This window comes from Egretta garzetta, unplaced genomic scaffold (assembly GCF_000687185.1).
Source record: "Egretta garzetta isolate BGI_Z169 unplaced genomic scaffold, ASM68718v1 scaffold348, whole genome shotgun sequence".
Taxonomy (NCBI): domain Eukaryota; kingdom Metazoa; phylum Chordata; class Aves; order Pelecaniformes; family Ardeidae; genus Egretta; species Egretta garzetta.
The window spans coordinates 154414-167424 of NW_009260620.1; the positions used below are offsets into that span (position 1 = coordinate 154414).

Below are 13011 nucleotides of genomic sequence, written 5' to 3' on the forward strand. Positions count from 1 at the left end.
TGCCGGCCCCGCCCGCCGTAGGGGCAGGCAGGAGGCCAGGCAGTCACTGGGCCGGCACCGGAGCACGCGGAGCACGCCAGGTCCTTCAGCCCCTGCTGCAGCATCGGGGTGCACCGACAGCGGCACCGGCGTGTGCTGGGAGTGCGTTAGCAGCAGCCGCGGCTGCTCGGGCTGTGCTCTGACATCTAGAGACACTTTCCTTCACTGACAATGCGAACCTGTTTCATACTTTCAAATATAACCTAAGTCACGGCACGCTGCTCCCTGAAAAGCAGCGCAGGTTTTCGATAGGCTTGTTTCAGTAGGAAGAGGAGCAGGATGGTGACCTGGCAGGAAACTCAGCTCTGGATTTTAGGTGTTGCTTTGCAGTTTGCAGGTGTTGAAGTCCAGCCTGGTGGATTTAGTGGCAGAGCAGGTTCAAAGGGCCTGGACTTTCTGATTTCACAGCTGTGACAACTTCGCAGAGTCTCTGTCATGGACCTCACTTTTGGGTGGGTTCCGGAACAGCCAAGGGAAGCTTTTTGTTTGCTTGCTCTCTGAGAGGTCAGGATGGGCTGAAGCTCAGGGTCTGCAGCTCAGGAAACCTCCTGGGAAGAGGTCTGGAGTCCTCAGCCCAGTATCTCTCAGTGGAGCCAACTGCACCAAGCAGGGACAGAGAGCAGAAGTGCCCACTTCGGGAGCTGCAGCAGGGCTAGCTCTGACATTATTTTGATTATTCTGAAAATGACTCTAAGTCTTCCAGAGGAATCTTCCTTTCAGGACTGTTAGGTTGGCTGGAGATGGTCAATGCAGAAGCTAAGCACACTGACCTGCAGGAGATGACAGATATGCCACGTTGGTGCTCCTGGGGAGTCCCAGCTTCCCACAGAGGCAGATCCAGATCTGTGTGGCAGATCAGGACCCATGTGGCGTAGGGATGCTCATGGCAGGTACTAGGATGGGCCCTTGTGCTTGGTGTCTACTGCACAGACCCAAAAAAGAGACCATCCCTCAGCCCTGGGGAGAGGGGTCAGGTGGAGCACAGTGGGGTTAGCTCGGGATATCCGAGGAGTTGCATCCTCTGGGGCACAAAGACCAGGGCTGACTGCATGGGCTGGTTGGGGAGCTGGCTCATGCACCTTAGCACAGTGGAACCCCCAAATCCAGAGAACCCCAGACACAGGCTGGCAACACCTTGCAAGATTTTATCTCATTTTCCCCTCACCATGCTGGAAACACCCCTGTCCTTGTGTCCCAGCCCGTGCTTCTCAAGCGCACAGGCGTGCTGCTGCCCCAGCCTCGCAGCCCCTAGCACAAGCGAATCCTAATCTCAGTTTTGTTTCTTTGTCTCTTTCTTCCTCCCTCCCCTCTCTCCCCCCCCCAAATCTCTCTCTTTCCAGGAAGTCTGCAGTGAGTTATGGTGTCTGAGTAAAAGCAACCGCTGCATAACCAACAGCATCCCTGCTGCTGAGGGGACCATATGCCAAACCAACACCATTGAAAAGGGGGTAAGGAAGCCCGGGGCACCATAGTGAGTCGACAGTGAGTGGTTGAATCCCTCTCCCAGCAATAACCGGGATTATTGTTTGCATCGGTCAGCACAGAGTTGATTTAAGAGCATCCACCAGCCTGTCCTCCCCTGCCTCCCAGAGCCTGAAGCCCCCCCTGCCCCGACCCTCCCCACCAGCACGAAGGGAAGCTGGGATGTGCCGAGGAGCCCCGGGGCCCATAATCACCCCAAGTACAGATCACCTTGCATATTGCTGGAAATGCAGAATATGAAGTCCCTTCCCCAGCAACCGTTTTGGTCTTGCCTAGGAGGCACAGTAAGGGGACATCAAGCTGTGGCGCCTGCTTTAAATGAACTCGGGTCTTCTTGGGGCTGCTGAGGTCTCCTGGCTGTCTTGAGAAAAGTGATTTTTGCCCCAGTTTCCCCAGGAGGGACAATGGGTTTGTAACATGCTTTGAGAGGAACTTGTGAAAAACTGCCTTGCAAGGCTAGATGTGATGAAACCTTCATTTCTGAGACTCAGCTGAGAGGGGGGGGGGGAAGATACTTCATGACCACATGTTATGAAAGTGAATTTTGACTTGATTACTCATATCACCTCATTCCCTGCACCTCCTACACCCATTTGCACCAATACAAAGCGAGTGTGTAGCACCGTTAAAACAAAACTTTGCAAACTGAATTGGGATGATGGAGAACCGGGGCTGGGATGTTCTCCATTAAATAGAGTTTTTCCACTAGGGGAAAAATAATTCCTGAGAAATTCAAGAATTATTTCAAATCCTTAAGAAGCTGGAGAAGCTGATGTGCAGGAGAGAAGATGGCTTTGACAAATGCATTATTCTTTGCAAACAGTCGTGTAAGTTCTGCTGGAAATTAGATTGAAAAGGAGGAGGCAGCTCCTGGGGCTGAACATCCCTGCTGCTGGAGATTCACCATACAATGGCAATTCTTTTCTACTGGTTTTCTTTTTTACCAGCTTTTCCCACTTTTAAATCTCTCTTTATCCCCCACTTACTAGCTGTTTTTTAACCAGGGCTCTTCAAAAGCCCTAAGAGAAGTGAAGTGATGAGCAGTCATGGCCCTCAGGACTTGTGGGAGCTGTTCCCAGTGAAGAGACTTGACTCAGTTTGAACCTCCAGTTACCTTTCTGTGCTTCTGTTTGTCCTTTCGCATTAGTTCGTGCTTTCAGAAGGGATTTGATATCCTTGGGTGAAAGGAGATGCGCCTTTGTATTGAGTTTCTACACCTTCACCAGGTGGTGGCCCCTGCACTCGCTGGCTGGGTGAGCCCTCAGACCTCAAGCCTTGGCTGGGCAGATCTCTGAGCTCTACCCTGGCTTCTCCCTTTCTACCTGGGGAGAGCGGAGGGAAGGATCAGGGCATAGACGCTAAGGTAGGCAAGATTGAAGGCGAGATAGAGCAAGTTTCTGTGCTCTGCCACCCAACTGGGGAAGCAGTGGGCAGGGAAGACTGAGCCAAGCCCTGTTGGATGGTGGCTGTGCCCACATCCCAGGCCTCTGGTTGTTTCCTCCTCCCAAATTCTCCATATTTTTTTTTTTTTAACTGATCCCCCGTGGTTGTTATGGCTTCACCTGTCTCACCCCAAGAACTCGCCATGGGTGACCAGGCCCGAATCTCATGCTATTTTCTGCTGCCCTATGGGTGCCTCCAGCAGCCTGGCTGCTCACACAGATGGTTCGCTCTCTTGCCGGCTCCTTCCCTATCTGTTCTGGTTTTCTTTTCTCTTTTTTTTTTTTTAAATTTCCATTAATCGAGCAGGTGTTATGCAGGTTGTGGTCAGCACACCCCGTGAGAATGCCTTTCATTATGCATCCTCCCTCCCCGCGTGCCCTCCAACTCGGAGCTGTTCTCACAGCCGGCACACATCTCTGCTTGCCACAGGAGACCAAGCCAAGGTCTGCTCCCAGCAGCCAGGGCGCAAGGGCAGAGCCCATCACGGATGCTCTCAGGAGCCCTGAGCCCCTGGAGGGGTTTGCAGGGGCTGGGCAGGCTCCTGGGTCCTTCGTGCCCAAAGCAGCAGCCCCAGTACCTCCAGTCTGGAGCATCAGCAGGGACAACAGAAAGGCTGTGCCTGCAGAACATCTCCTCTGCGTGGGATCACACCTTTGGAAAGGCACTGGTGTGCAAGGAGGTCGCCAGCTGAGTGTCCTGGGAGGCCATGGGTCATTTTTCCCTGCCGGCTGTGCTGCCAATGGGAGAGCCTGGCTCAGGAGCCGGGAGAGGCTGTGCCAGCAGCTCCAGGGTGGGTTATCAGCCCCTGGAAGGAGCACACAGTGGTTTCTTCCTTCCTGGGATTATCTCAGCCCCCAAGGCATGGTGTCCGGCACCGTGCCCGGAGAACGGCAGCGGGTCTGGCAGTGTCCCGCTCCTTGCGTCACTGTTGACTCCGGGGGTGCAGGACGCTTTCCAGGTCTGAGGGAAATATTTCATAGGCAAGTTTGCGTGAGCATCTGTCACCAGCAGGATGGAGATGGGCCGATTTTCTAGGGATCCTCGGCAGAGCAGTGGCACAGCAACATTCTTGGTTACAATCAGAACTTCCTTTTAACCTGGACCTTCTGCAGATTGGGTCATTTTAACACATTAACCACAACTGGAGCTCCCAGTACAAAATTTACTCCATCCTGGGAGGAAGCAGCTGACAGTGGAGGTGTCCATACTCCCCAGGGATCCTGGCCCTGCTCCCCAGCGGCAGCAGCTCCCATCCAAGTCCCCCCCAGCACTCGCTGCCACGCACTTCTATAGGCAGTGAGGGGTGCTCTGTGTCCCTCTTTGCAATGTGCATCACCTTGAGTGACCCAGGCGCCCAGGACCCCTTCAGAGAAGTGGGGATGTGACCCACTTGCCCGTGGCCGCCTGCCCCACAGGGTGGTGCACCAAGAGTTGGGAGTGGGGGCACCGGTCCCAGCATCCCTGCAAACCCCAAGTACGCAGCGTGCAGAAATGGTGACGCTGTGACTCGGAGGAGAGGGTGCCCGGGGAGAGGTAAATGCTCCCTGCAATGCAAAACTTGACTCCAAGGCCAGCGCCAGTTCAGTTTTGGCAGGATCAAACTAGATCCCAGCTCTCAACTGGCTGCCATGGCTGGTAGGGGCTGGGGAGCACCCTGTGAGGAGAAGACTGTGTGCTCAGGGCATTTGAAGCTCTTTCTTTCCCCAGTGGTGCTACAAGAGGGAGTGCGTGCCTTTTGGGACCCGACCAGAAGGCGTGGACGGCGCCTGGGGAGCCTGGTCGTCCTGGGGAGAGTGCAGCAGGACGTGCGGCGGAGGCGTATCGTCATCCATTCGCCACTGCGACAGCCCGCGGTAGGTGTATGTCGTCCGGCCCTGCCTTCTCCTGGCCCTGCCTTATCCTGGCTGCACGGCATCGCTGTTGGGGTTAGTGGGGAAGGCAGCAGCCGGGTGCTTGTGCAGCTCTGCAGTCAGCTCCCGGGAGGGTCTCGGCTCCTGCACGCAAACCCCACGTCCTGCTTACCCAGCAGCTCGGTACTTTTGCCTTTGGTGTTGGGTCTGTAGCCACAGACCCAAAGCCACTTGGACAAGTGTGACAGGGACAAGGGGTGATGGCTTTAAACTAAACCAGGGTAGGTTTAGACTGGATCTAAGGAAGAAATTCTTTACACTGAGGGTGGTGAAACCCTGGCAGGGGTTGCCCAGAGAGGGGGTGGAGGCCCCATCCCTGGGAACATTCCAGGCCAGGTTGGAGGGGGCTGTGAGCAACCTGATGTGGTTCAAGGTGTCCCTGCTCCCTGCAGGGGGGTTGGGCTGGGTGACCTCTAGGGGTCCCTTCCAACCCAAAACATTCCATGATTCTATGATTCTAAGTCCACTGTGCGCTTGCAGCTGAGCATGTGAAGGCTGCTGGGGGACTGCACTCCTGCAATCCGGGCAGGATCTGTCCTTGCAGTGGTGCAGGGTTGGGAAAAGCCATGGTGCTCCTACAAGCTTGGGGCAGCCACTGGCCACAAACGCGGCTCGCCATCCCGAGCTTGTTCTCCTGTCTTATTCCTGGTTTGGCAGGCCCACAATTGGAGGGAAGTACTGCCTGGGAGAGCGGAAGCGGTACCGGTCCTGCAACACCGATGTGAGTGCTGGCGGGCTTGAGGAGAGGGAGGGTGGTGGGCTTTGCTGGTGGGGTGGGCTTTGCTGTGTTGCAGCCCAACTGCGGGGTGTCACGTGCAGCTGCAGGACCCACGGGAGGAGGTGGCAGCGCTGGGTGGGGGTGAGCCATGCCGCGCCGGCAGCGATCCGGCAATGGGGAAAGCCAAGCGGGATGATGCACACCTGCACCGGCTGTGTGCTGGCTGGGGGGGTGGGCGGGAGGTTTGTACCTGCAGGGAATCAAGAAGGGACCTGAAAAGATAATGAGGAAAAGGGGGAGAGATCAGAGGCTTTCAGCACTGACATGAGAGCTATTGCCTCTCACATGCTGCAAGCGTGGGCCTGGTCAGGCGAGAGCGGCTCGCAAAACACACCCATAGCACCCCAGGACTGGGCGTGAAACCTCAAGGGGAGCAAAGAGAAATAACTGGGCTGCAGGGAAGTTCAAGGAAGCGTTGGACCTGAGAAATGGTAGCTTTAACATCCACAGGCTGGTGGTGAGGAAATTAGATGGCTCCCCATTGCTTCACCGGGCTTTGCACCTAGAAGTTAAAGGATTGCTCGCAAGAGCAAGTGCTGCCGCTGCAGACAGACCAGCGGGGGCCCAACAGCTCGTGCCATCAGCCTTCAAATAGTGTTCAGCTTTGCAGGAAGGATGCTCCTGCCATACCGTGGCAGTATCCAGTTGCCAGGGCTGGTGTCCGTCTCCTAGAAGGGCAGGTGTCCATCTCCTAGAAGGGCCGGTGGCCGTCTCCTCCTCCTAGAAGGGTGGGTGTCCATCTCCTAGAAGGGTGGGTGTCCATCTCCTAGAAAGGCTGGTGTCCGTCTCCTAGAAGGGCAGGTGTCCATCTCCTAGAAGGGTGGGTGTCCATCTCCTAGAAGGGTGGGTGTCCATCTCCTAGAAGGGTGGGTGTCCATCTCCTAGAAGGGTGGGTGTCCATCTCCTAGAAAGGCTGGTGTCCATCTCCTAGAAGGGCAGGTGTCTATCTCCTAGAAGGGTGGGTGTCCATCTCCTAGAAAGGCTGGAGTCCATCTCCTAGAAGGGCAGGTGTCTATCTCCTAGAAGGGTGGGTGTCCATCTCCTAGAATTGCGGGTGTCCATCTCCTAGAAGGGCTGGTAGTCGCAGCTGGGAGCCCCGTAGCAGCTCCTGCCCTCCTAGCAGCTCAGGCAGGCTGCTCCCATCCAACGTGCTGATTGCTGGCTCTGTGGCCACAGGACTGCCCACCGGGCTCCCAGGACTTCCGAGAGCTGCAGTGCGCTGAATTCGATAACGTCCCCTTCCGAGGGAAGTACTACACCTGGAAGACATACCGCGGAGGTGAGTGCCGGGGCTGGGCTGAGCACCCCTTGGCTCAGGCAGAACTGGAACAGGGCCAGGCAGGGCTTTGCTCTCCCCTGTTCTCCACAGGGACAAGTCTTGTGGTCCAAGCGGTCTGGGAGGCAGTTGGCCACCATCTCTGCTAGCCCAGGTCCCGCAGGCTTGCCCGCTCTGTGTCCCTGGGGTGTGCTGCCTCCCCCTTGCCTGACTGTGGATCCACATGCATCCCCCCGGGCGGCTGCCCCTAGTGCTGGCCCCATGACCGTCCTGCTGTGCCCTGGGCTACTTACCCCTGGGCAATTGCTCTTCCAACTTTGTTGCTTTGCTAGAAGCAATTCCAGCAGCATCGGAGCTGTTTAACTTCTTTCCTTGAGTCTGTTTCCTTAATTGCTGAGTGAGCAAAGAGGAAGACAAGAGTAAGTGCCTAGTACCTGATGGGGAGAAAACAGGGCAGCCCACCCTGCGTGGGCAGGTAAAGCTTCCAGTGCCTGCATGAAAGGAGGTGAACTGGTGGATGCTCCAAAGAGCAGCACTCCCCTCTTCCCAAGGTCAATCCTGTGTCCCGCAGAAGTGTCTAGCGAGGAGAGGGGGCGGGAAGAGGCCTCGGTGGCAGAAATCTCTTAATAATGAGAAAGAACAGCGCGTCTCCTTCATGTAGTTAATGAACTTGACTGGGGAAATCCTTCACAGCTGTGTAAATAAGCACAGCTCCCAGCGGGGCTCGTGCAGCTGGAGCAGATGTGCTGAGGCTGCAGGGGATGGATCAATAAAAATGTAATAAAATTGCAAAGCAGTAAGGCACACAAAGACCCCAATGGATGCCAAGGTGGAAGACAGCCCTGCAGGCTGGATCTGCCCTCGCTTGCACTGCTCTCGTCCCCAGGCATGGCCCAGTGGTTTGAGTCCAGGGGACCACTGGTCCATTGAACATCAGCCCTTGAGTTTGGGTCTGGCTCTGATGGAGATTTTTGCTTTAGCTTTCATAAAAAGCCCCTTCCCCTCTCTCTTCCATAAAATAAGGTGATGAAACCTCTCCCCTTCCCAGGAGGCTGTGAGCGCTGGCACAATGGTGTTTTGAAGGGGTCTGGGGGCTCCCTGTCCAGCTCCCCAGGTTGGCTGTGGGTAATTGTCACGAGGAGCCATGTTGTTTATGTTATGCTTTGTTTATTCAGTGTCAAATGCTATCACTGTCTTTCTCTGCGGTGGCCCGGGTAGGGAAACTGAGGCACATTCACATGAGTAGAGAGGTGCTGGGAGCTGCGGTTCCTCAGCCTATTATGGGAGCCAAGCTCCTGGCCGGGCTGAGAGGAGCCCTCATCGCTCCCTACAACTGCCTGAGAGGAGGGGGGAGCCGGGAGGGTCAGGCTCTGGTCCCAGGGAAGGGGCGATGGGATGAGTGGCACCAGCCTCAAGTTGTGCCAGGGCAGGGTGAGGTTGGCCATGGGGAACAATTCCTTCCCCTTGGGGCTGTCAGGGGCTGGAAGGGGCTGCCCAGGGAAGGGGTCGAGTCCCCAGCCCTGGGGGGATTTAACAGTCGGGCAGAGGCGGTGCTGAGGGCCAGGGTTTGGGGGTGGGATGGCAGGGGTAGGGGAACGGTTGGGCTGGGGAAGCTTAGAGGGCTTTTCCAACCTCAAAGATTCTATGACTGGGGAGACCTGACTACAGCCATTCAATACATAAAGGGGGCTTATAAGAAAGACAGAGAGAGACTTTTTACCAAGGCCTTTAGTGACAGGAGGGGACAACAGTCTTAAACAGAAACAGGGAAGGTTTAGAGTGGACATAAGGAAGAAACGGTGTATGATGAGGGTAGTGAGAGTCTGGAATGGGTTGCCCAGAGAAGTTGTGGATCCCTCATCCCTGGAAGTGTTCAAGGTCAGGTTGGAAGGGGCTTTGAGCAAGGAGGGTTGGACAAGATGGTCTTTGAAGGTCCCTTCCAAGCCAAACCCCTCTCTGATTCTACGACTGACTTCAGCAGCATGAGTACTTGCCTGCCAGATTTTGTGATACCCGGTGTCATTTGGGTGTCAGAGGTCCATCGGGGGGTGGAGGTGGGGAGCATCCCATGCACCTCCACCCTCTCCGTGTCGTAGATCAGACCCCGGGGAACAGCCCCCTTTTGTCTTGCCCTTGCCATGGGCATTTTGCTCTCAGGACCCATGTTGTACCCCTGCAGCCCCTGTGCTAGCAGGCATCCCTACCCCAGCATCAGGGAGGCAATGAGGGCTGCCCATCACCTCCCTCACTCCCTCCTGGGCTCTTCCAGCGGTACCCAAGGAGCTCTGGGGTGGCGGGTGCCAGTCCCTCCCTCCCCACTGCCACAAGCAGCCCCCCAGGATCCATCCTTGTTGGCAGCCTCATCCCCGGGCAATTCTGCCCTCCAGCTGGTAGCATACCTGCTCTTCAGATTGCTTTTGGGACGGTGTCCCCGCTTTGGGAGCCATTCGCCACCATCCTGGCGCTCTGCTGAGCCCCTGCTCAGCTCAGCCACTGCCTTTGGCACTGCACCCTTGAGCTGCCCCCTCGCCAAAAGGTGCGGTGGTGCAGGGGTGCTGGTGCCGTTTGCCGGTCAGACGCTGGCCCCACGTTGGTTCAAGAAAATATTCTGGGCACAGAGCACCCCCGCCCTGAAGACAAGGAGCACCCCGCTTGGGTGGGAGAGGGCACTGATCCTGCCAGGAATTTGGGAAGGGAAGGAGCCACCCGCTGAAAGTCTGACGCCAGCCACCAGGTCACCAGCAAATTGAGGTCAGGTTTTGCGCGGGGCCGGTACAGTGTGTTTTTCTGGCAGTGATTTATAACGGTCCTGGAGCCCAGACCCCGGGATCGCAGGACACAGCCCCAGCAAGAAGTGCTGAGCTCAGCCTTTTGGAGCTCAACAGTCAGCAGATACCTCACGGAATGCGGCTTTAATTGTTTGTTTATTTTGCTTTATTCGCTTCGTTATTCATTTTGCTCTTGGCGGATGCAAGAGCCAGGGGAGAGTGGAGCAGCTCACGGGGCTGGGAGAGGGATGGGGAGGAGCAGGGGCTTGCAGAAAACAGGAGATTGCTCATCATAAACTGTAATGCGCTTTAATTCCTCTATGGGACAGGGCAGGCAGGAGGAACCAAACACCCTCCGAGGCACTGCGTAGCCAACTGAAAATAGTCTGTTCTATTTTAATAGCTATTTTAAAGGCAGGCTGAGGGGGTCCCACTCATTCTGTGGAAGTGAGGTCTTCTCCCCATGGTGGTGGACCCACCTTGCACAGGCGGCCACGGGCCCTACGGAGCCTTTCCTGCCCCTCTGCTGCCAAAAGCCTCCTGGGGCTTGCACCGAGGACCCTGCTCAGGGTTTGTGCTGAGGACCCGCTCAGGGTTTGTGCTGAGGACCCCGCTCGTGCCCTGCAGATGTGGCTATCGCTGGGCAGCAGTGAGCCAGCCTGGGAGGATGCAGAGCACCGCCTTGCTCTGCCAGGCCTAAGGCTCCCACCCCAAAAACCTCAGTTCCCACCAAACCATTCACACGCTGGGAGGTGTGCGGTTGCCAGTGGGGCTCGGTGGCATGGCCTCTCCAAACTGGGGGAGCCAGTAGCCAGCATAGGTCCCTCGTGGTTTGTGTTCTCTTACCTTGCTGGTGACGTTTTGCACCTGAGGTCTGGCTGAACAGACCTGGGATCCAGGCATGCCGTGGTTAGATGGCTGTGAGTTTTTGGGGTCGTGCTTGCCTTGTCCCCCTCGGTGGCCCTGGAGCTCCCTCACCAGGCGGGGGAAAGCCCGGGGTGCTGTGGAAGGGGTTGGTTCTCCAGAAGGAGGGGTTGATTGTGCACCTTCTCTAGAGGCTTGCCCAGGCATCCTGCTCAACAGCATCCCTCCAGGCTGCTGAATTCCCCTCTCCTGTCTCCTCCTGTTCCTCCCTTTCCCAGCTTTGCTCTTTCTTCCCCCCCAAGCTGCGTTCGGGTGCTCCCAGGCACTGCTGGGCAACCCCTCCCCTCCAGCCGCCCATTTGATGTGCTGTATCGAGCTGCAAATTTTGCAGATTTGGGTTGTTCCCCACCTAGGTGCTTCCCAGCTCTGGCACACAGCTCACGACTGTTGCCGGTGCCTGCAGGAGCGAACTGCCACAGCTCAGGCATGCATCTCTCTGCCAGGGTCATGCAGGCTGTTGGGTCTCCTTAGGATTCCCAGTAGAGGCAGAAAATGTCATGATCTGCACCAGCATTTGATAAAATCCCATGACAGGAGGCAGGAAACTGCACCTCTCAGATGTCTGCTTCCATAACCAGTCCCACGTCCTGCTCCCAGGCACCACAAGCCAATATCTGGTATTCAGCCCCTGTTCCTTAGACAGTGCTTTGGCAAGGGGTGTTGGGAAGCAGGTACTTTAGCTACAAAGTGAGCATCCTTCCCATTCGTCTTCATGCTGCTGTTGTCATCTTTGCTGCAAAGGACTCTGTGTCCACCAGCCTCGAACAGAAGGAAATAGTCGCTCCGGCCTAGTAACTGGTCTAGGAGCTGAAAAACTTGGTTGCTCTGGTCTAGTAGCTGAAAACACTTGGACAAGTCACTTAAAAGCTGCTGCCTCAGTTTCCCTGTCTGTAAAATGGGCACAAGGGTGTCGACAGAAGAAGAGGAGGCTGAGGGCAGCCCTTATCGCCCTCTACAACTGCCTGACAGGAGGGGAGAGCCGGGGGGGGGTCAGCCTCTGCTCCCTGGTAAGGGACAATAGGACAAGGGGAAATGGTCTGAAGTTGCGCCAGGGCAGGTTTAGGTTAAACATTAGGAAAATTTTCTTCACAGAAAGGGCTGTCAGGCTCTGGAATGGGCTGCCCAGGGAGGTGGTCGAGTCCCCAGCCCTGGGGGGATTTAACAGCCGTGCAGACGCGGTGCTTAGGGCCAGGGTTTGGGGGTGGGATGGCAGGGGTAGGGGAACGGTTGGACTTGATGATCTTAAAGGTCTTTTCCAACCTAGAGGATTCTATGATTCTATGACAGCCCTCGTAAAGTGCCAGGAGACCCAGGAGTGACAGTCACCAGATAAGAACAAGCCAGTTTGTTTCCTTCCCCATCACCTACAGCCTGTGTTTCCCCGGCTGTGCAGAAGGGGCAGTGTCTCACCATGTGTTGGTGTCCAGTTCAAGGGTCTTGACTTGGTGCTGATCAATAAGGAGGGTGCCTGGGTCCCTCTGTGGGTCCCTCCACTCCGCAGGGACATCCTCCTGGGCCAGGGGCTCCTCCTGGGCCAGGGGCAGGATGGAGGCGTGGGGAGGCCGAGGGTAAGGCAGCCGCTACCCAGGTCTGGCTCTCCACATCTTTTGTCTCCTTTGTGGCATCATTTGAACCTCTGCTTCTTTCCCAGGGGGGGTGAAAGCCTGTTCCCTCAACTGCCTGGCCGAGGGTTTCAACTTCTACACAGAACGAGCCGCAGCCGTGGTGGACGGGACACCATGCCGGCAGGACTCCAACGACATCTGCGTCAACGGGGAGTGCAAGGTGCTGCCGGGGTCCAGGAGAGGCTTCGGGCTGGGGAGGGCAGGGCAGAAGGGAGCACAGGCACAGGCATCTGCACAGAACTGGGCACATCCACCTCTGGGCTTGTGCCCATCTGCTCTCCGTGCACCGGCTGCCACGTTGGCCTGTGTTCGCTATGGGTCTCTGCACTTACAGCCCCTGTAGTCCCAGGCACTTGAGATTTCCCTTGAAATGAGATCTTGAGGGCTATAAAAGTTTAAGTATAACACAGCACTGCCGGAGTGGTGAATGCCCCCTGGCAAGCAGACAGGCTCCCTCCGTCTCCGTCTGTCTCCCTTCCTCTATCTCTGGGATCTCTTCATCTCTATGGGGCTGAATGTTCTGTGGAACAGAAGGGGGATTGCACCATAGGTAGCCACAGCTGGGCTGGTGGCCCACTTGCTAGCCCACGTACTGTGGCAGCCGGGCAGAGCTGGAGGCTTCACATAGCCTGGCTACTGCGATGCTGGTGCCGCAGGGACGTGTCTCTCCTTGGGCTGTGGCAGCTCTACCAGCTCAGTGCGGGCACCCTAACCTCTGCCTTGTCCTGCGGCCACGGGATTCCTGCCCGCAGCCCCCAGCCCTTGG

General features: G+C 56.5%; 1 protein-coding gene across 1 annotated transcript in view; it reads left to right on the forward strand.

Annotated features, from left to right (window-relative positions):
- ADAMTS10 (ADAM metallopeptidase with thrombospondin type 1 motif 10) overlaps positions 1 to 13011 on the forward strand; it is a 63328-nt gene that overhangs the window by 40423 nt on the left and 9894 nt on the right. Inside the window, exons 13-17 of the mRNA XM_009645281.2 lie at positions 1380 to 1487; positions 4672 to 4817; positions 5532 to 5595; positions 6829 to 6931; positions 12272 to 12405. Coding sequence (XP_009643576.1) covers positions 1380 to 1487; positions 4672 to 4817; positions 5532 to 5595; positions 6829 to 6931; positions 12272 to 12405 — 555 coding nt within the window. The remainder of the gene's footprint in view (positions 1 to 1379; positions 1488 to 4671; positions 4818 to 5531; positions 5596 to 6828; positions 6932 to 12271; positions 12406 to 13011) is intronic.